Below are 20,039 nucleotides of genomic sequence, written 5' to 3' on the forward strand. Positions count from 1 at the left end.
TGTTGGAATGTTTGCGCCTGTTTGTCTGTTCAGCCAACGTTTGATCTTTGCCTCTTTCCGCAGCCGAGCTCTCTGGTCTTCTGTTCATTGGAGATGGGATTCTCCAGGTGAATATATAGCTCAATGCCAATGGGCCATATGATGCAGATATTACCTATCTAATGTAGAACAATAACAACTTTGCCTAACTTTGTTCACCAAAGAACACTTGACTTGGAGGATTATGGTCAACACGTGGAGAACATGCACAGGTTAAGCAAAACTAGTAACGATCAACTCAAAATAAATTAAATAACAAACCCCAAGTTGGTATGTCACTTTGGAACCATCTGTGCTCCAATGAGTTTGGTCACAATTATCACATCCAGTCATTGATACCTTGATGAGGTTTTCACCCTTCTGCATTCAGTGGGTAGAATTGCCCCAAATTGGCTGCAGTTTGCAATCCACTTTCCTCAACTTCTTTGCAAATAATTGGAAAAGACAACGTATTCATGAGCTTTTAGGCTACCGGCTACGAGGCCATGGTCACAATGTGATGCAAACAAATTGTACTTGGACAGAAAAGGTTTTCCATGTCATCCAAGATAGTCGTGTTGTAGTACTTGAGACCGATCTCAAGACCACTTTTTGAAGGTCTTGGAATTTTATTTCAAGACCTGTCAAGACCACAACTGTGAGGATTTCTCTAAATTGCTGATACATTGTCTGACTTATTTGTTCACAACGTTACTGTGATTGGATGCAAAATCTTCAAACGTGACCAATAACGTGACTCGTCGCAAATTTGAAAAGTTTCTTCCCATTCACAGCTGTCACCCCTCCCCCACCCCCCTTCACACACACTGGTCTGGTCTTGACTCGATCTCACCATACCTTAGTCTTGGTCATGACTTGGTCTCAACCCCTCAAAGTCTTGATCCTGACTACAAGATAGTGGTCTAGAACAAAACGAAGTAGATCTGGGAATACTTGATATCTTAATCCTTTTTGATTGCCTTCCTCTAACTGATGTATTGTTTCTAGATAAATGGGATAAACGTCAGAAGTTATCGCCATGAAGAAGTTGTAAGTGTACCTTTTTAAAAATTACCTTGAAAGAAAGCAGTTCTCCCAAGCCTCGGCTTGGTAGTTGTCAAAATGAAAACAGTCCGAATTCTCTTCTTCAGGTTCAGGTTCTACGGAATGCTGGAGAAGAAGTAACTCTGACCGTGTCTTTCCTGAAAAGGACGCCCGCCTTTTTAAAGCTGCCCATCTGTGAAGACTGCACATGTATGATTTCCTTTTTGTGTGTATGTTTACACCTGTAGTATTGCTGTCAAAATCAGTCACAATAGATCAGAAATCGCGGCATTCCAAAATGACTGCCGTGGATGTTACCAGACACCAAGTGTCATTAGATTTGTCTGAAGCATGAAATCTGCTTTTGAAACTTCTTACACGGTCTGTATTTTCCCCTCAGGTGTACCAAGCGACCAGAGCAGTGGGACATCATCTCCACTGTGCGACAGTGGTCTACATCTGAACTATCACCCCAACAATACGGTGCATAACACTGCATTAAAATCATTTACCCTCAGGTTCCAAAGTGGGCCAATACAAAAGCGTTTGCCCCGTCTCTGGGAGTCCAAGAGAGCGAAATTGGGTGGGAGTGACAGCACTACTCTTTCTATTGTCAATCACAGCAACAGTAACCAATTGTGGACTTCTGTGAGATTGCGTATGCCGAAGAGGGGAGATAGCGCTTTCCTCCAAGTATTTAGTTATCCGATGGCGTAGCATGAGCAGTAGTTTGACATCTTGGACGAAGAACATGCTAGAACCTGGAACACCATAGCAACCACCTTGAAATCTCCAATCGACCCTTGGGGATTGCGCAATGGACCCGAAGACTTTTTCTGAATTATGGACGATATATAAAATTTTTTAAAATTCTGAGTAGATAAATTGAATCGCACTTTCCCCACACCACAGCCATTCAATTCAACGTGTTAACTCTCCTGGCACCTGTACGCGCTTAGTCATGATTCATTATGCAAATCAAACAAACAAATTAAAAAAAAAAAAACTTTTCTTCTTCATCCTCTCAGGACACGTTGTCTTGCTCGTCTTGGCCAACGTCCCCAGCGCTACGCTGGGAGAAGCGATGGGTGGATCTACGCCTCATCCCACTCCTCCACGCTCGTCTCTCACAGTACATCCCTGGCTCCGATATCTCCAGGTGAGCTAGTTGGAAAATTCCAGAAGACTTCTACATGTGCCTTTGTCAGTCCTGCCGTAATATACGGTATTCTCAGACGTGAAACAAAGCTCTCGGGATAATTAAAAGTGCTTAAATTTGAGATGTAATTACACTAGACACGAAGGGATGGTTAAATTTGATTAATTTTTGTATCTCCACAGGCAAAATGCGTTTCAGGTCATCGCAGTGGATGGTGTCTGCAGTGGGATAATTCAATGTCCTAGTGCTGAAGAGTGCACTGACTGGCTTCAAGCAATAGCATCCAATATATCTGTTCTCACAAAGCACAATGTACGTATTTCAGCTGCTTTTCTTTATGAAACATCGATTAAGTTTCAAGTTTCTTGTTCAGGGACGGCTGGCATCGAGTACCCAGACGACTCCACTTTAAAATGGATTAAATTGAATTTTTTGCCTTTTATCTAGAAAAAAAAATAATCCTTTAAGTGCGTGTGTTTGTATCATCTCACAACCACCCATCATTGTTGTTGCTGAAATGAGTTCCAAAATGCACTTCAGTAAATTGAGCTCTGATTTTTATCTGTTTGTCTTTGTGTTGGTTGGGATAGCATCACATGGGGCAAAGTAAAATCTATGCTATTTTTCCACCTTAATGTTCGCTGTCATGTTGTAACAATTACAGTCACTGTGTATTTCAACAATTTGTGCACAACCCTACTTCTGTATCGATTCGATCAGGGACATCAGCGTGTGCAGTTCCTGTATTTCATTCACGCTCTCATTCTGGAACTCGATGCTAAAGCGCTACAGGTAGACAAGAATGGGATGACTGGTTTGAGCTGACAGGAAGGAGGATACGGTAACACAAATAACCACTCTTTACAACCTTTCGGAGCAGAAAAGCTTCTTATAAAATGCACAAACGTCAAACGTACAACAGCAGTTGGAAAGACCAACTCCTGTCAGCCAAGAACAAGAAGCTGATGCTCCAGTGGGTGCAGAATCACCCAAACTGGACTGGTCATTCTCCTCCGACCTCGATCATCAACTCAGCATTTCCAACCCGCAGAATTGCCACTTCCTGAATGTTTTTGGTTTTCCATACCTGTGGCAGCAGGGGCATGGCCTAGCATCAGTTTGTGAATGGAGGGCGGGGCCAGTGAAGGTGAGTGGCAAAGTCAATGCACCTGTGCTTGCTTAATGTTGTGTGTCTGTGTTGCAGTGACAGAGGATAGAGAAGGAGGGAGAGAGCAGAGGGAGGGAGAGAGCAGAGAGAGGGGAGCTCTCCTGACCACAACACATGTGTGTGTGTGACTGTGTGAGTGAGTGAAGCTGAAAAGCTAAAATAAGTAAAATAAAGAGCGTGTGTGAACCTGAACTCCCGCCTGCCATGCTTCTGTACTCCACCCACATCAGGGAACTGTTACAGTGGTGCTAAAACCCAGGAGGTACAGAAGGGAACCACCACTTGGAGTCCTCCCCATTCAAAGAGCTTATCCATGCCCTCACTACCGCCCAGCAGAACCAGCATCAAGCGCTGACCACCCTCCGGAAGGAGCAAGAGCAACGCTTTGAAGCCATGATGCTGGCCCAGCAGGAAGATCGCCAGGCGTTCCGGCATCTGCTCGCGTCAGCAGGGGCTTCGACTGTCACCCCAGCGGACCCTCCTCACGTCACCCTCTCAAAGATGGGCCTGCAGGATGATCCAGAAGCTTTCCTCACCCTCTTTGAGCAAGTGGCCGAAACGTGGGGGTGGCTGCTGGAGCACCGCTCGAGCAGCGCGCAACGTGCCTCCTCCTGCTTCTGACTGGTGAAGCACAGCTCGCAACGCTCCAGCTCCCTGCCAACAGCTGACTCATGCATGCAGACCTGAAGAAAGCCATCCTGCAGCGTGTCGGCCGCTCCCCAGAACAACACTGCCAGCGCTTCCGGACGCTGACGTTGGAGGAAGCTGGCCGGCCGTTTGCATTCGGCCAGCAACTCTGGGATGCCTGCCGGTGGTGGCTGAGGGCGGAAGACTGTGACGCCGATGGGATCATCAATCTGGTGGCACTGGAACAGTTCACCTCTCGACTTCCAGAAGGAACGGCGGAGTGGGTCCAGCGTCATTGCCTGGCCTCACTAGAATGAGCCATCGAGTTGGCAGAGGACCATCTGGAGGCGGTTCTGACGGCAGGCGGACAAGACGCCTCTCCTCATTTTCTTTCCCCTCTCTCTCTCTGCTCCCTATTCCCCCCCTCTGTCCCTCATCCCATTCCCCTACCGCGGAGGCGTCGGCTGGCTCTTCCCCAGCCGGTCCGTTGCACCCGCGGTGCCCTCCCATCCCCCTCTTCCGTGTCTGTGTCTTCTCCCCCTCAGGTGAGTGATGCCCATAATGCCAGTGCAGAGGAAAAGCCTGGGCTGGTGTGCGGGCGCGGCGGGGAGCCGGAGCATCTCCCGAGTCAGGGCTCAACAACAGGGGTGGGAGCTGTGATCCGCATCCCCGACGCACCAGAGACCACCCCCAATTGGGCCGGAATGTATCGCATACCGGTAAGCGTTCAAGGGGATACATGATCACACGGTGGATTCCGGTTGTAATCAGACCTCAATTCACCAAAGCCTGGTGCAAGGTGAGGCACTGGGGAGAGCACAAGTAGTGAAGGTGTGTGTGCATGGGGATCTTCACAATTACCCTCTAGTGTTGGTCCATATTCTAATCCGGGGCCAGGAGCATAGAATTAAGGCGGCGGTTAATCCTCATCTCACCCACTCGATGATTTTGGGGACCAATTGGCCAGGGTTTCGATCCTTAATGGAATACATAGTAGGGAGTGGGTCCTGCTGTAAAACGTCACGGGGGGGGATCCCGGTGTGGCATTGACTGGAGAAGGTGTCGCAGAGCCGTCCACGTCATCACCGTGTCAGAACAATAGGAGGAGTGAGGAGCAGCCCTCCCCTCCTCCCGCTCTCAGGGATTCCCTTGAGGATTACCCTTTAGAACAGTCACAAGATGAGACTCTGAGGCATGCGTTTGACCAAGGGAGAGTAATCGATGGTCAAACTCTCCAGCCAAATGCGGCATCTGTCTTCCCGTACTTTGCAATTATTAAAGATAGACTGTATTGACTGACACAGGACACTCAAACCGGGGAACAAATAACCCAGTTGCTAATCCCTAAGAGCCGTTGGGAACTCATTCCATGCGGCTCACTTCAATCCCATGGTCGGACACTTGGGGCAGGATAAAACACTAGCCCGAATAATGGCCCGGTTCTATTGGGCAGGGATTCGCGGGGACGTTCCCCGGTGGTGTGCGGCATGCTGCGAATGCCAATTAGTAAATCCCGCAGCCACTCCAAAAGCGCCTTCGTGCCCTCTCCCTCTAATCAAGACCCCCTTCGAAAGAATTGGTATGGCTCTTGTTGGGCCATTCGATCAGTCAGCAAGAGGATATCGCTTTATTTTAGTTCTGGTGGACTGCAACACGATATCCGAAAGCGGTGCCTCCCCACAATATCTCAGCACGGAATATTGCAGAAGCGCTCTTCCGTATTACCTCCCGGGTCGGGATTCCAAAAGAAATCCTGACAGACCAAGGCACTTCGTTTATGTCACGCACACTGCGCGAGCTGTATGGGTTGTTGGGAATTAAATCCATTCGCACCAGCATCTATCACCCACAAACGGATGGTTTGGTAGGAGAGCTTTAATCAAACACCTAAAAATCTAATTCGGAAATTTGTAAATGAAGATGCACATAATTGGGACAGATGGCTCGAGCCCCTGTTATTTGCAGTACGAGAGGTCCCGCAAGCCTCCACAAGATTTTCCCCCTATTTGAATTATTATATGGGCGAAAGCTACGTGACATCTTGGACGTGCTGTGGGAAAATTGGGAGGGGAGACCTTCGCCTAGTAATAATGAAATTCAATACGTTCTCAATCTACGCACAAAACTCCACACCCTCACGCACTTAACCCAGGAGAATTTGTGGCAGGTACAAGAACGTCAAGCCCGGCTGTACAACAGGGGAACGTGTCTTAGAGTTCACTTCGGGAGACAAAGTACTCGTATTATTGCCCACGTTGAGTTCCAAATTAGTCGACAAGTGGCAAGGGCCCTTCGAGGTCACATGGCAAGTCGGGGACATTGACTGAAGTGAGGTGAACTGATAGGGGTGTGGCTCTACAAATATACCACCTCAACCTGTTAAAGCGTTGGAATGAGGGGGTCCCTGTGGCGTTGGCAGTTCCTGAGAAGGCAGAGCTGGGGCCGGAGGTAAAAACAACCAAAACCCGAACTGCTCCGGTCCCTTGTGGAGCCCACCTCTCACCGGCCCAACTCACATAGGTAGCCACGTTGGAGGAGGAGTTTTCTGATGTGTTCTCACCCCTTCCCAGCCGCACCCACCTCATAGAACACCACATTGAAATGCCTCCGGGGGTGGTGGTGTGTAGCCACCCTTACTGCTTACCCGAACACACACAAAAAGGGGGGGGTTCGGGACGAACTCAAGGCCATGCTTGGAGCAGCCTGGTGGTCCTGGTACCCAAGGCCGACGGGTCGGTCTGGTTCCGTGTGGGCAATAGAAAAGTCAACGTGGTGTCTAAATTCAACATGTACCCAATGCCTCGCATTGAGTTGCTCAATCGGTTAGGTGCTGCTCACTTTTATTTGACACTGGATTTGACGAAGGGATATCCCGAGAGAAAATGGCTTTTTCCACACCGTTTGGATTACGCCAGTTTGTCACGCTTCCTTTGGGTTGTTTTGGGCTCCCGCTATGTTCCAGCAGCTCATGGACAAGATCCTCTGCCCCCACGCCACCTCTGCGGCAACCTACTTGGATGATATAATCATATACAGAAGTGGCTGGCCGTGGCACATAGAACACCTTAGGGCCGTCCTAGAGTCGCTGAGGCGCGGGTCTCACAGCCAACCCGAAAAAGTGTGCAATTGGGCGGGTGGAAGTACGGTATCTGGGTTTCCACTTGGGTCGTGGGCAGATGCGTCCCCTAATTGACAAGACAGCAGCAGTTGCAGCCTGCCCGGGGCCCAAGACCAAAAAGGGGGCAAGACAGTTCCTGGGGCTGGCTGGCTACTATCGTAGGTTCATACCTAATTATTCGGACATTACCAGCCCGCTGACTGATCTCACTAAAAAGGGAGCACCAGATCCGGTCCAGTGGATGGAACAGTGCCAACAGGCTTTCACCAGGGTAAAGGCTGCGTTGTGTGGGGGGCCACTCTTACACTCCCCTGATTTCTCCCTCCCCTTTATTTTGCAGACAGACGCATGGGACAGAGGGCTGGGGGCCATTTGTCCCAGAAGGTGGAGGGCGAGGAACGCCCCGTGCTGTACATTAGCCACAAGCTCTCAATGTGCGAGAGTAAGTACAGCACCTTCGAGAAAGAATGCTTGGCCATCAAGTGGGTGGTCCTCAACCCTCCGGTACTACCTGCTGGGGTGCCCCTTCACCCTCTGTTCGGACCACGCGCCCCTCCAGTGGCTCCACCGCATGAAATATGCCAATGCGTGGATCACCCGTTGGTATCTAGCCCTCCAGCCATTTAAATTCGAGGTGGTCCATAGGCCAGGGGCGCAAATGGTAGTGACGTACTTCCTGTCCCATCGGGGGGGGGGGGGGGGGGGGGATCTGCTGCAGATCGGACAGCTCCCCGGCCTGAGTCAGGCGGTGGGGGTATGGGGCAGCAGGGGCATGGCCTAGTGCCAGTTTGTGAATTGAGGGTGGGGCCAGGGAAGGTGAGTGGCAAAGTCAATGCACCTGTGCTTAATGTTGTGTCTCTGTGTTGCAGTGACAGAGGAAAGAAAAGGAGAGAGAGAGCGCAGAGAGAGGGGAGCTCTCCTGACCACAGCGCATGTGTGTTGCGTGTGTGACTGTGTGAGTGAGTGAACCTGAAAAGCTAATAAGTGAAATAAAGAGCGTGTGTGAACATGAACTCCCGCCTGCCGTGCTTCTGTACTCCACCCACGTAAGGGAACTGTTACAATACCACTTCACGTAAACCCTAGAGACAATCATGAGTGAAAATCCTCTGAGCCTGTCCATTTCTGAAGTAGTCAAGCCACCAATAACCATGGGACGCCACACTATCCATCACACCGAGGGCATCTTTTTTGGGTGGTGGAACGAAATCAGAGAAACTAGCACAAACCTGGTGAGAACAAGCAAAACTCTGGATGAAATGTTGCCCCAAGTTCAGGCTAGAACTGAGGACCACGAAGCTGTGACACATCAATGTTATCCACCGTCACACCATGCTTAATTCTTCAAGATGTAGTTGATTGTGCCCTTTTATTTTCCAACAATAAAGTATTTTCAAGCTGAAGACCTTGAAAGAACACCCAAGCAACATAATATAGCTTATTAATGTATCCCCAAGGTAACTGCCAGGCAAATAGAAATTCCAGGAAATGTCATTTCACACTCAAACACGGATGTCTCGGTGATTTCTGAAGGGATAAGGAGCAGCTGGAGTCATGAAAATGATGAAGCCAGTGACTGATAACTAAAGCCTTAAGATTGTTTGCGAGAAAGGGTTGTTATCTCAGTTCGGAATAATTGGGGTGAGATATTACAAAGGTCATTTTAGGAAAGCTGATGCGAGTTTCCTTCTCTAGTATAGCTGAGGCGGCAGAGCGTGTTTAATAATTAACATAGCTGCTGCTCTGATTCAGTCAATCTGAGGAGTTATTCAGGATGCAGGATTAAGCGCTTGAGGTTTAAGATAAACAGTAGGTCAGTTAACGTTAACCTTGGAAAAGCATGTCTTAAAGCGAGATGGCCTTTCGATTTCATAAAACTGGTGAAATTTAGTGCCGTCTGAAATTTGGTCATTGTGATACATGTTTATTTCTGTAAGATCTCACAAAATATCAGGCCGTTCTGTGGCTGGGAAGTTATTTAATTTGAGGGGATTCCCGAACAAATAACGTGCAAGAAATCGCCCGCTTCACGCAGTCAAGCAGACAGAGGAAGTCTGTGTGCACGTGCATGCGCGGGTTTACCTTTGACCGTGCATCGACGGTTCCATCATTATCACTAAACGAGCAGCTGATCACACAGAGGTGCTCGCTGACCGCCGATATTTATTAGTTTGGTCCTGCGTTTCCTTTCCTTCGTATATAACATCACACATCTTTTCTTCTCGCTTTCCGTTACTGTAGTCGGTCTTTCACATTTCATTTGCACACTCACGTCCTCCATTTTTCTCTCCCGTTTCAAATTTGCATCCCACAATGCCTTGCGTGAACAGGGAAAGTCTACCACATGATGCAGGATGTAGTATCTTGAATTGGGTCATGGTGAAGCAGGAAAAAATAGCGGAGAATTTAGGGCCACATGGATATAAATTCATTAATCGTTCTATAAAAAAATAAACTAATAAAATTGGAAGTCTGTGATTCGAATTCAGTAGCTTTCGCTCCACTGAACAAAAATAATTGGATGTCAGAAAATTCCTTTTATGACCTACACTTGAAAAATCTGAAAGGCAGTCTACCTTTAAGAAAACAATCTCAGCATTGCAGTCTTCTGTACCATATACAGTATATATCAGAATGTTGTGGTTTTTTGTGCACCAAAATCAGTAATAACGCAACAGGAAGTTAATTCCTGCTTTTCTTATGTTATGCACTGCTGAATAAACAGTCGCTCCCTCGCCAGCCACTTTTGGTAAGACAAAATACATCCAAAATCGTAAACGTAACTGCAAATCACTTCGCAACGCCCCTATCCTGAGGACTTTCCCATGGTGGAGAACCGACAGAGTGCTGATTTTTGCGAAGAAAACATCTCATATGAAATATACATTTTTATTTGTAAAATAACACGTTTCATATTATGTTTATCGCTTGCCTTAAGCCTGCGATGATTTGGTGACTTGTCCAGGGTGTAACCTGCCTCTCGCCCATTGACAGCTGGGATAGGCTCCAGCTTGCCCACGACCCTGCACAGGATAAGCAGTTAGGGATAATGGATGAACGGACTTGCCTTGGGTTCGGTCGATCGTCCACCATCCAATTCCCTGTGAATGAGTTAATATCGGAGCAATCATAGGCTACATTTGAACGGGTCGGCACTGCTCATCTCATCTCATCTCATTATCTCTAGCCGCTTTATCCTGTTCTACAGGGTCGCAGGCAAGCTGGAGCCTATCCCAGCTGACTATGGGCGAAAGGCGGGGTACACCCTGGACAAGTCGCCAGGTCATCACAGGGCTGACACATAAACACAGACAACCATTCAAACTCACATTCACACCTACCGTATGGTCAATTTAGAGTCACCAGTTAACCTAACCTGCATGTCTTTGGACTGTGGGGGAAACCGGAGCACCCGGAGGAAACCCACGCGGACACGGGGAGAACATGCAAACTCCACACAGAAAGGCCCTCGCCAGCCACGGGGTTCGAACCTGGACCTTCTTGCTGTGAGGCGACAGCGCTAACCACTACACCACCGTAGGGTCGGTGCTGCTGTTCGAGAAAATTAAATCAACACCTTATAAGCAATCAGATATTTCAGAGAATTCAACCACACTGGATGTGAGCTACTTGAGCCTCTGATGCTCAGTAAATTTACTTTTGGAGATGACATTTTAGTTTTATTAATATTCAGTATGAAGGCATGACTTCCAAGCAGTCAAGGTCTTGTGTGAGTACCCAGGAAGGATGAAAGTCGAAATTTCTAATCGAAAGCGAAGGCACCTTAATATTACAAGATGGACTGTGATTTGATTGAAAATATTTTTCTTCTTTGTTGCAGGTGAAGAAGATTAACAGAAACTTTCCTGTAAATCAGCAGGTAATGCATTCATACGTCACCTTCTGTTGAACAAGACAAAGGGGAAGTAGGAAGCTTACTTTGGTAGAATGACTGATTATAGGTACCTGAAAATTGAGATATGATGACTGCAATTATTCCTTAAAAAAAAACAAAAAAACAAACAAAAAAAACCCTTACCCAGAGTATCCTGGTGTACTTTAATGAATCTTCAGCACAAGGTCAAATCCTGAAATGTTAATATTCCTTCCTTCCTCCAGTTTGTAACATTTTGCCAAAAAAACCCTTTCAGAGCTGATTAGTGGCATTCCATACCATAGCCATCCTCCTCCTCATAGTACTTTAGACCTACATGCTAATTGTTCAAGCTAGTTTTGCTCAACGTTGAAGCTGCCAAATGCTAATCCTAAGGATGCTAGCTAACAATAAATATCATGGTTTGTGAGCTTGGTAGCATTTTTGTGCATTCTCTTGCACGAAATTAGTACAAAAATTTAGATATAAATATCTTATGCCAAATTATAGCATATTTCAAAAAAATAAAGAAAAAATCAGAGTCCTCATCTCCAATTTATGAGTCCTAATGCAGTTAACGCACGAGTCCGAGTCCTCAGTGCTCAAGTCCAAGTCAAGTCACGAGTCCCGGACTCGAGTAGTACAAGCCTGGTATATCGTGGCGTGATCTTGGTGTTTTTCTGATGTTTAATGACATTTGTCTAGTTGATGGTTTATCTTTTTACAAAGAAGATTAAATCTTGTATCCTGTCTTAATTAAAAGGACACCAAGTCTCTGGAGGCATTTTCTTTTGTCATTTCTGAAAAACACATTTCAGATCACTTATAGTATGCCGAAACATATAGAGCAGTGGTTCGCAAACTTTTTGTAGCCAGAGACACCTTAAACTATGAAATACATTTCCACAGACAACTACAGTACAGATTTATTTTGTGAAAACTATGAAGGAATTTAATATTTTAAATGATTTTTTTTTGGAGCCACTGAACTTTTTAAAATTTCCACTGACATTTGAACAGAGTTGACTTTGGTGCTTGGACCTCTCAATATAATTACGTTGAGAACCACTGGTCTCGAGTCGTAACAAAATCAGTTAGCTTTAAAAACTAGTGTTGTCGTATTTGAGACCAGTCTCAAAAGACCACTTTGTCAAGGTCTCGGTCTCGTCATCGGCCGCGTTTTTACTCGGTCTTGTCTCGGCCTCGGACATAGACGACTCAGGATTTGATTTGAAGACCAGTCAAGACCACAACTGCGGGGATACAAATACAAAATACTTTATTGGATTCCCAGATGGGATCTTCATATCCAATTTACAATATAAAGAAGAAAATTAATATACAACCCCGATTCCAAAAAAGTTGGGACAAAGTACAAATTGTAAATAAAAACGGAATGCAATGATGCGGAAGTTTCAAAATTCCATATTTTATTCAGAATGGAACATGGATGACATATCAAATGTTTAAACTGAGAAAATGTATCATTTAAAGAGAAAAATTAAGTGATTTTAAATTTCATGACGACAACACATCTCAAAAAAGTTGGGACAAGGCCATGTTTACCACTGTGAGACATCCCCTTTTCTCTTTACAACAGTCTGTAAACGTCTGGGGGCTGAGGAGACAAGTTGCTCAAGTTTAGGGATAGGAATGTTAACCCATTCTTGTCTAATGTAGGATTCTAGTTGCTCAACTGTCTTAGGTCTTTTTTGTCGTATCTTCTGTTTTATGATGTGCCAAATGTTTTCTATGGGTGAAAGATCTGGACTGCAGGCTGGCCAGTTCAGTACCCGGACCCTTCTTCTACGCAGCCATGATGCTGTAATTGATGCAGTATGTGGTTTGGCATTGTCATGTTGGAAAATGCAAGGTCTTCCCTGAAAGAGACGTCGTCTGGATGGGAGCATATGTTGCTCTAGAACCTGGATAGACCTTTCAGCATTGATGGTGTCTTTCCAGATGTGTAAGCTGCCCATGCTGCACGCACTAATGGAACCCCATACCATCAGAGATGCAGGCTTCTGAACTGAGCGCTGATAACAACTTGGGTCGTCCTTCTCCTCTTTAGTCTGAATGACACGGCATCCCTGGATCACGTTTAGATACGGCTTCTTCTTTGAACTATAGAGTTTTAGCTGGCAACGGTGGATGGCACGGTGAATTGTGTTCACAGATAATGTTCTCTGGAAATATTCCTGAGCCCATTTTGTGATTTCTGATACAGAAGCATGCCTGTATGTGATGCAGTGCCGTCTAAGGGCCCGAAGATCACGGGCACCCAGTATGGTTTTCCGGCCTTGACCCTTACACACAGAGATTCTTCCAGATTCTCTGAATCTTTTGATGATATTATGCACTACAGATGATGATATGTTCAAACTCTTTGCAATTTTACACTGTTGAACTCCTTTCTGATATTGCTCCACTATTTGTCGGTGCAGAATTAGGGGGATTGGTGATCCTCTTCCCATCTTTACTTCTGAGAGCCGCTGCCACTCCAAGATGCTCTTTTTATACCCAGTCATGTTAATGACCTATTGCCAATTGACCTAATGAGTTGCAATTTGGTCCTCCAGCTGTTCCTTCTTTGTACCTTTAACTTTTCCAGCCTCTTATTGCCCCTGTCCCAACTTTTTTGAGATGTGTTGCTGTCATGAAATTTCAAGAACCAATATTTGGCATGAAATTTCAAAATCTCACTTTCGACATTTGATATGTTGTCTATGTTCTATTGTGAATACAATATCAGTTTTTGAGATTTCTAAATTACTGCATTCTGTTTTTATTTACAATTTGTACTTTGTCCCAAGTTTTTTGGAATCGGAGTTGTATATAAATACTATTTACAATCCAAAAAAAACCCCCACTAAAACAACTCATAAAATCAATAATAAACCTACAGTTAACTGTGGGGATGTCACAAAATTGCCTGTGCATTGTCTTTTTTTCTTGTCCCCATCATTACTGTGATTGGATGTAAAACTTCCTGCTTCTGTGACCAATAACATGACTCATTGCTAATTCAAAATTTTCACTGCTGTTAACAGCAAATCACCCCCTTTTTTGTCCACTAGTCTGATCCTGGTCTTGACTTTGTCTCAACCCCTCAAAAGTCTTGGTCATGACTTGGTCTTGGTTTAGGCAGTCTTGACAGCACTATTAAAAACGTTTCTGTTTGTCTTCCAGATTATTTACATGGGCTGGGTGGATGAGAAGGAGCAGGACTCTGTTCAGGACCGCATGTACACACCAAAGTTCCTGGCGTTAAGGGGTTCATCCCTTTTCAAATTCTCAGCACCTCCAGTGAGCACTTACTCTAGTGTGTTACTCTTTATAATCACCATTCACTCGTTACTTAACCCTTGCTGTTCGCTCAGCCTTTCCTTTCGAGAACAAACCTGACCATATTCACAACTCCTTACAGCACAGGAACTAACTTGTCTCAGCATTAAACATTTTGGGGCCTCCCATCTTGATTAGCGTCCACCCTTTTTTTTGAGGGGGGGGGGGGTGAACCTGTATTATGTTTCAAATAATTATCTCCATCTATGTATCCTTTGTGTGCTTGCACCCACACAATCCCTGCTACTATTGTTAGGCTTTTTATTCACTATACAAGACTTGGTAGACCCATTAGAGTTGATTAAACAGAGTTTAATCTCCATACACTGTCAGGAATTACTCTAAGGGCGCCATATAGGATTCAACAAGATTATCTGGACTGTAGTTTTAATAATGTTGGACATTTTTGATTCAATGTTGTCCTGATGTTCCCTTCATCCTCAATGAGGCTTGTGACCTCATTTCCTCCTGATGAGCAATTTCTGAACGAACTGCATTGCCTTCAAGAGATAAACACGAGAGTTCATTTAATTCAGTTGAAGAGGAACGTTCGAGTAGCGTAACCAGGTCGTTTCACCAAAGACCGTGAGAATGATTTACGTGTTTGGACCGGTCCGCTTGCGGATGTCAAGTGAAAACCTAATTTACAATATAACAATGCAGTATAATTTCCTGGATGTGGTTTCGGACCAATAAGTTGAAAGTCAAGCCGAGGTCATGTTTTTCCTCCAAAATGTTGTTCTAATTATCAGCTAACAAGCCTCATAAGGGTGAAGAACAAAAGAGAAACTAGCTACACTATTATGTAAAAGCTGTATATAAAAGTATATAAACGGATCTTGGCTGAGCATAAGACTATTTTTGAAATGTCCTAGGTAACGACTTGGGACTGGACCAGAGCTGAGCAAAGCTTTACTGTCTATGAGATCATGTGCAAGATCCTTAAGGTAACATCAGAGATAATTTCATTGAGGCTGAGGGGAAGGTTGCGTTAAAGGTTAAATCTGTATCATGGAGTCTGGAGCCATATTTGCTCCCTGGATTATTTCAGGACACCGAACTGTTGGACAAGCGGCGGCAGTGTTTCAGCGTGCAGATGGACACGGGGGAGGAAGCCGTGTTCAGCGTGGAGCTGGAGAGTGATCTCGTGCTCTGGGAGAAGGCCTTCCAGATGGCCACCTTTCTCGAGGTGGAAAGAATACAGGTAAATGCATCTCCATCGACAACATTGGCAAAAAGAACTGGGGAAGAATGCCAGCACGCGCAAGATTTGGCCTAGAATAGTACAGAAGGGAAAAAAAAAGAGAACCCGAGTAGCTTTTAAGAGAACTAACCCACTGACCACACCCCTTTAATATAATTTCTCACCTTGTTTTTCAGAGTAAAACATACGCCTGCATCACAGAGAGCCACCTGATGGGGCTTACGATAGACTTCAGCATGGGCTTCGTCTGCTTTGATGCAGCATCGAAGGTGAAAACATTGCTCGAAGCTGGTGTGACCGTTTACAGTTGCTGTAACAAGTGACACCAGAACTAACCTGTTTCATACAAATGAAACGTAGCTATAAATGGATTTTAAAAAGTACTGTAATTGATTAAAACCTTTAACATTAGCTTACCGTTATTGGAAAAGAATCACTTTCAGGGTGCAAGCAGTAACTCTGCTTCATCACACCACCACATGCCCAACAAAGTGTTTGATTTCTGACATGTTGCACTGCTGCTGTGATGAAGTCAGTGATCTCCTGTATCAGGATTCCCTATCGCCCTCTGTAGGTCGTGTTGTGGCGGTACAAGTTCTCCCAGCTGAAAGGATCCTCTGATGACGGCAAGAGCAAAATCAAGTTTCTCTTCCAGAACCCAGACACGAAGCTCATCGACGCAAAGGTAACTGATGTCGCTTTAATTAGATGGCTAATCCACCTCAGAAAATTAGCAAGTCCCCGTCGAGCAGCTCCGGTAAAACAGAAGGGGATGAGAATCGATCTTGAACATTAATGAATCTTATGTGCTGTGGATAAATGGGAAACCCTGATCGAAGTGGATTTCTCAGAAGACTTTACAGGGTGGGTTTTGTTGAGAATAGAAATTAGTGCTCATTTATTGCAGAACGCTATTAATGACTAGAGAAAAATAATTTGCAATACTTGTAATACTTTTTGTTTTTTTGCTCAGGAACTGGAATTCTCTAACCTTTTTGCTGTTCTGCACTGCATCCATGCATTTTTCGCTGCCAAAGTGGCATGTCTGGATCCAATGTTTGTGGGCAGTCCGAATTCCACAGCAGCTACAGCGGTGCCCACGCTGACCTCAGTCACCTCCCTGGGCCAAGCTGCCAGGTTGAAGTACTGGAGTTGAACGACTCGATATTTCCAGCTCCGGCTTCCGCGACAGCGGAAGAAGAATTTTAGCAGCAGTGACTGATTTCCTTGACCCAAAACTGAAATAAGTCTGGTGTGATATATTTTGAATATGGAGTGGAGGCGTGGATGTGTCTGTTCGGTTGGTATTTCCTAACCGTGTGTGCTTTGAAAACAGATTTCATTTTGAATACTTATAGGCACTATCAAGTATACTCAAGTGATAACACAAATAGAGCAACACCTTTGATTATTTATTGACTTTACAGGGCCGTGCATAAGTATTCACCCATTTGAACGTTTCCACATTTTGTCGCAGGATCTCCATTTGACCAGCGAATGCAAACCATCTGAATATTTTTGCCCATTCTTCTTGGTGGAAAAAAAAAAAAAGCTCTCCCACCATCATATTTCAGTGTGGGGGTCGGTGTTCTCAGGGTGATGATTTATAATAAAATCAGATGGCACTTGCACAAAAGCAGACTCCATTCGGCTAATACAACTTCTGACAGCAACTGGTTTGTTGAACCTGAACTAATTTTGGGGTGAATAATCATGCATTCCTAACTTGTACAGTTTTTCCTTTCCAAATAATTTTGCAAGCTCCATAAATTTGTCCTCAATTTGAATTCTATTCAAATTTGTTGCAGGTTGTATCACTTCCAGAGAGGTGAAGTCATGTGCAGTATGTATTTATAAAACTTAGTGTGTACACAAATGTTATAAGACAAAGGATTCAAAGGACTCCTAAATACAGTAATTTCCTATCAATTATGTGAAATTCAGACCAAGCAGGGTACGGTAACCCAGTATACAAAGTCAATCTAATTTTATCTTAATGCTCTGTACATACTGGTTCTTGTCCTTACGATTTTGTTAATTTGAGCATGATGCCCTCACAAGAAACAAAAAAGTATGTAGCGTAGCCCAAAGCATTCAATCTCACCACAAGCCCTTTTTTCTGTCTTTGTTCTGGTTTTAGGTTTAGTATCCTGTTAGACTGAAAAACAGTACGCGATATTAAGATTCCACCCCTCTGTATTTCACGATGAGTTTGTGATTCCTTTGTCCTGCAAGATGCTCAGAAAAAGAAACCAACCCCACAACAACCTCTCCTTCAAGACTCATCATTGCAGTGCACTTTAGTCCAGCAATTTACCCAAGTGAAATTTTTTACTCGAGTGTGTTAGATGCAGTTGGTGGAATATTGAAGGATCCATTTCTTTTTGAAGTGCTGCAGCATTTGGAGACAGACTACTTTCTTAGTGTTGCGAAAGACTTAAAAATGAATTTAAGACAATTCCGGCTTCTCTACTCTTGAGAAGATTTTTGATGCATCACCGAAAGAGTACCACTCTTCTTAACAGCAAGGTTTAAACTGAACCTTTTATTTTTGCCAACTGCTGATTGTTTTAATAAAAGATGTCTACTTAATAAAATTTACTTCCTTTCCCATAAAACGTTTGGTCACATTTGGGTCAACAAGTCATCCAAAGAAGCCAAATACCCTTCATTCGTCAATTGGGGAAGATTCTAGACTATGTGAATGAAATGAGGCAGAAGTGGGTTGACCTTTTAGGAACTGCTTATAGGCCTGAAAATCTGCTAAGGTGGCAAGAATCAAGGAGATGAACACAACCCGAATGGTAATGAACCTGGTATTTTACCTCAATGCACAATGAGGAAGATGCTCAGAAAGGCAATGGTTTTCCCCACGTAACACAGTTGGAGAATTGGTAGCATTTGAGGGTCACCAAATCTTGAAATCCACCATTAGACACACAGGGTGCCAGAAGAAAACGCATCCAACCACAAATGAAGTTTAGGAAACAGTCCTGGGTTCTAGTCAGATGAGAAAAATATAACCCTCATGATGGGTTTGCCATATAAAGGCTGGTTATCCAGAAAAGAACCTAATCTCTACTGTTAAATCTGGTGTGACGTGATGGAGCAGGTTTGCCTGCAGAAGCCCTTGCAAGCTGAAATGACACCACTGCGTTCGAAGAGATTTTAAATGAAAATCTGGCAAGAAATTACAATTAAGGTCACGCTTAGATCTTCCAGCAAGACAAAACTCCAGAGTCCAAATTCACACCAAAATGGTTCACTACCCACAGAATCAAGCTCGTCATGGGTATTTTCAATCCGACCAAAAATGGATTGAAACCTGGGTCCGCAAAAGGAGACCTCAAGCCCTAGAGAGGATCCAATGTTGTTTCAATTTAAAAAAACCCAACAAAAAACACTTTTCATTAGATAAATATCCCTCAATTAAAATTTAACTTTCTCTCAAATTCATATTTTCAGCATGGGAAGAAACCAAATAACCAAAAATACATCCCCCCACCAAAAAGACTGAAAACAAAATTCCCGGAGTTCATTTGATAAACTTCACCAGAGTGCTGGGATATACTTTTTTTTTTTATTGAGAAGATGGTTGTGGACAGACCATCAAATTACAGTGTTGCACTTTAAAAAAAAGTTTTACTTAGAACCTTGATGTGCTGGTGTGCAATTCTGAACCCTTATAACAAAAAAGAATCACAAAAGTTCCAAAATCTTAATGCTTACAATGAAGTGTTTGCTTAAAAAAATAAAAATTAAAAAATCCCATACGTATTGGACAATCAAGGTGCACCCCCCTCCCCCCCAAACTAAAGGAGAATTCCCCTGCACTTGTTTTCTTGCCGAGTACGATTATAAAAGTTGTCACTATATGACCCCATGTCATCAACCTGAAAAAGGTCCCTGCTGTGTTATATTTGTCCTGTATCCCATTCTCATATGACAAAGGAGTTGAGGAAGTGGCTTCAAGACATTACTCTTCAAGTACTCTTCTCTTTTGCCAACAATTTTGGAATTGTCAAATCTGCACCATCAAAAGGATGTGGGCGGATGTACACCTTGGGGATGGCCATTAATTCTCTCACCTACTGGATGGACTGTTAAACTCTTGAATGTTTCTGACCTTTTGTAATCCAGGGCAGGACGGTGAGCTTTTTATTCTCCCAGGCCTTGGGAGTTGGTCCAATTTCTGCAGGACTAGAGCATTTTTGACAAGCACTTGACAGAGCCATACTGTAACTGCCACCCAAAGTCAGGAGCATATCTAAAAATGCATTCCATGACGGCCTCATCCCCAACCACAAGCGAACCCACAAAAGGTGCAAGACCAGTCCCAACTGGCTCGACTTAAAGGAGATGCGCAGAACCTTTAAATACATTTCTGAGTGGATAGTATCTCCATCGTTGACTCTTGTATGCTGCAAAATTGGGAAGAAAATTAAAAAAAATAAAAATACACGAGTGTGTTAAAAATCGACT

At 44.4% G+C, this 20,039-nt stretch overlaps 1 protein-coding gene across 4 annotated transcripts in view; it reads left to right on the forward strand.

Moving 5' to 3' along the window:
- sntg1 (syntrophin, gamma 1) overlaps positions 1-18,074 on the forward strand; it is a 34,389-nt gene extending 16,315 nt beyond the window's left edge. For 3 of the 4 annotated variants that reach the window (XM_060921038.1, XM_060921039.1, XM_060921040.1), the window contains 13 exons: positions 64-107; positions 1,027-1,068; positions 1,170-1,272; positions 1,463-1,545; positions 2,091-2,221; positions 2,404-2,533; positions 10,976-11,014; positions 14,198-14,314; positions 15,229-15,300; positions 15,405-15,557; positions 15,734-15,826; positions 16,132-16,242; positions 16,531-18,074. In XM_060921038.1, the coding sequence (XP_060777021.1) occupies positions 64-107; positions 1,027-1,068; positions 1,170-1,272; positions 1,463-1,545; positions 2,091-2,221; positions 2,404-2,533; positions 10,976-11,014; positions 14,198-14,314; positions 15,229-15,300; positions 15,405-15,557; positions 15,734-15,826; positions 16,132-16,242; positions 16,531-16,713 (1,301 nt within the window). In that variant the 3' untranslated portion in view covers positions 16,714-18,074. The remainder of the gene's footprint in view (positions 1-63; positions 108-1,026; positions 1,069-1,169; positions 1,273-1,462; positions 1,546-2,090; positions 2,222-2,403; positions 2,534-10,975; positions 11,015-14,197; positions 14,315-15,228; positions 15,301-15,404; positions 15,558-15,733; positions 15,827-16,131; positions 16,243-16,530) is intronic. The other variant, XM_060921041.1, reaches the window with a different exon arrangement.
- The last annotated feature ends 1,965 nt before the right edge of the window (positions 18,075-20,039 follow it).

The sequence above is a fragment of the Neoarius graeffei genome, chromosome 5, assembly GCF_027579695.1.
Source record: "Neoarius graeffei isolate fNeoGra1 chromosome 5, fNeoGra1.pri, whole genome shotgun sequence".
Taxonomy (NCBI): domain Eukaryota; kingdom Metazoa; phylum Chordata; class Actinopteri; order Siluriformes; family Ariidae; genus Neoarius; species Neoarius graeffei.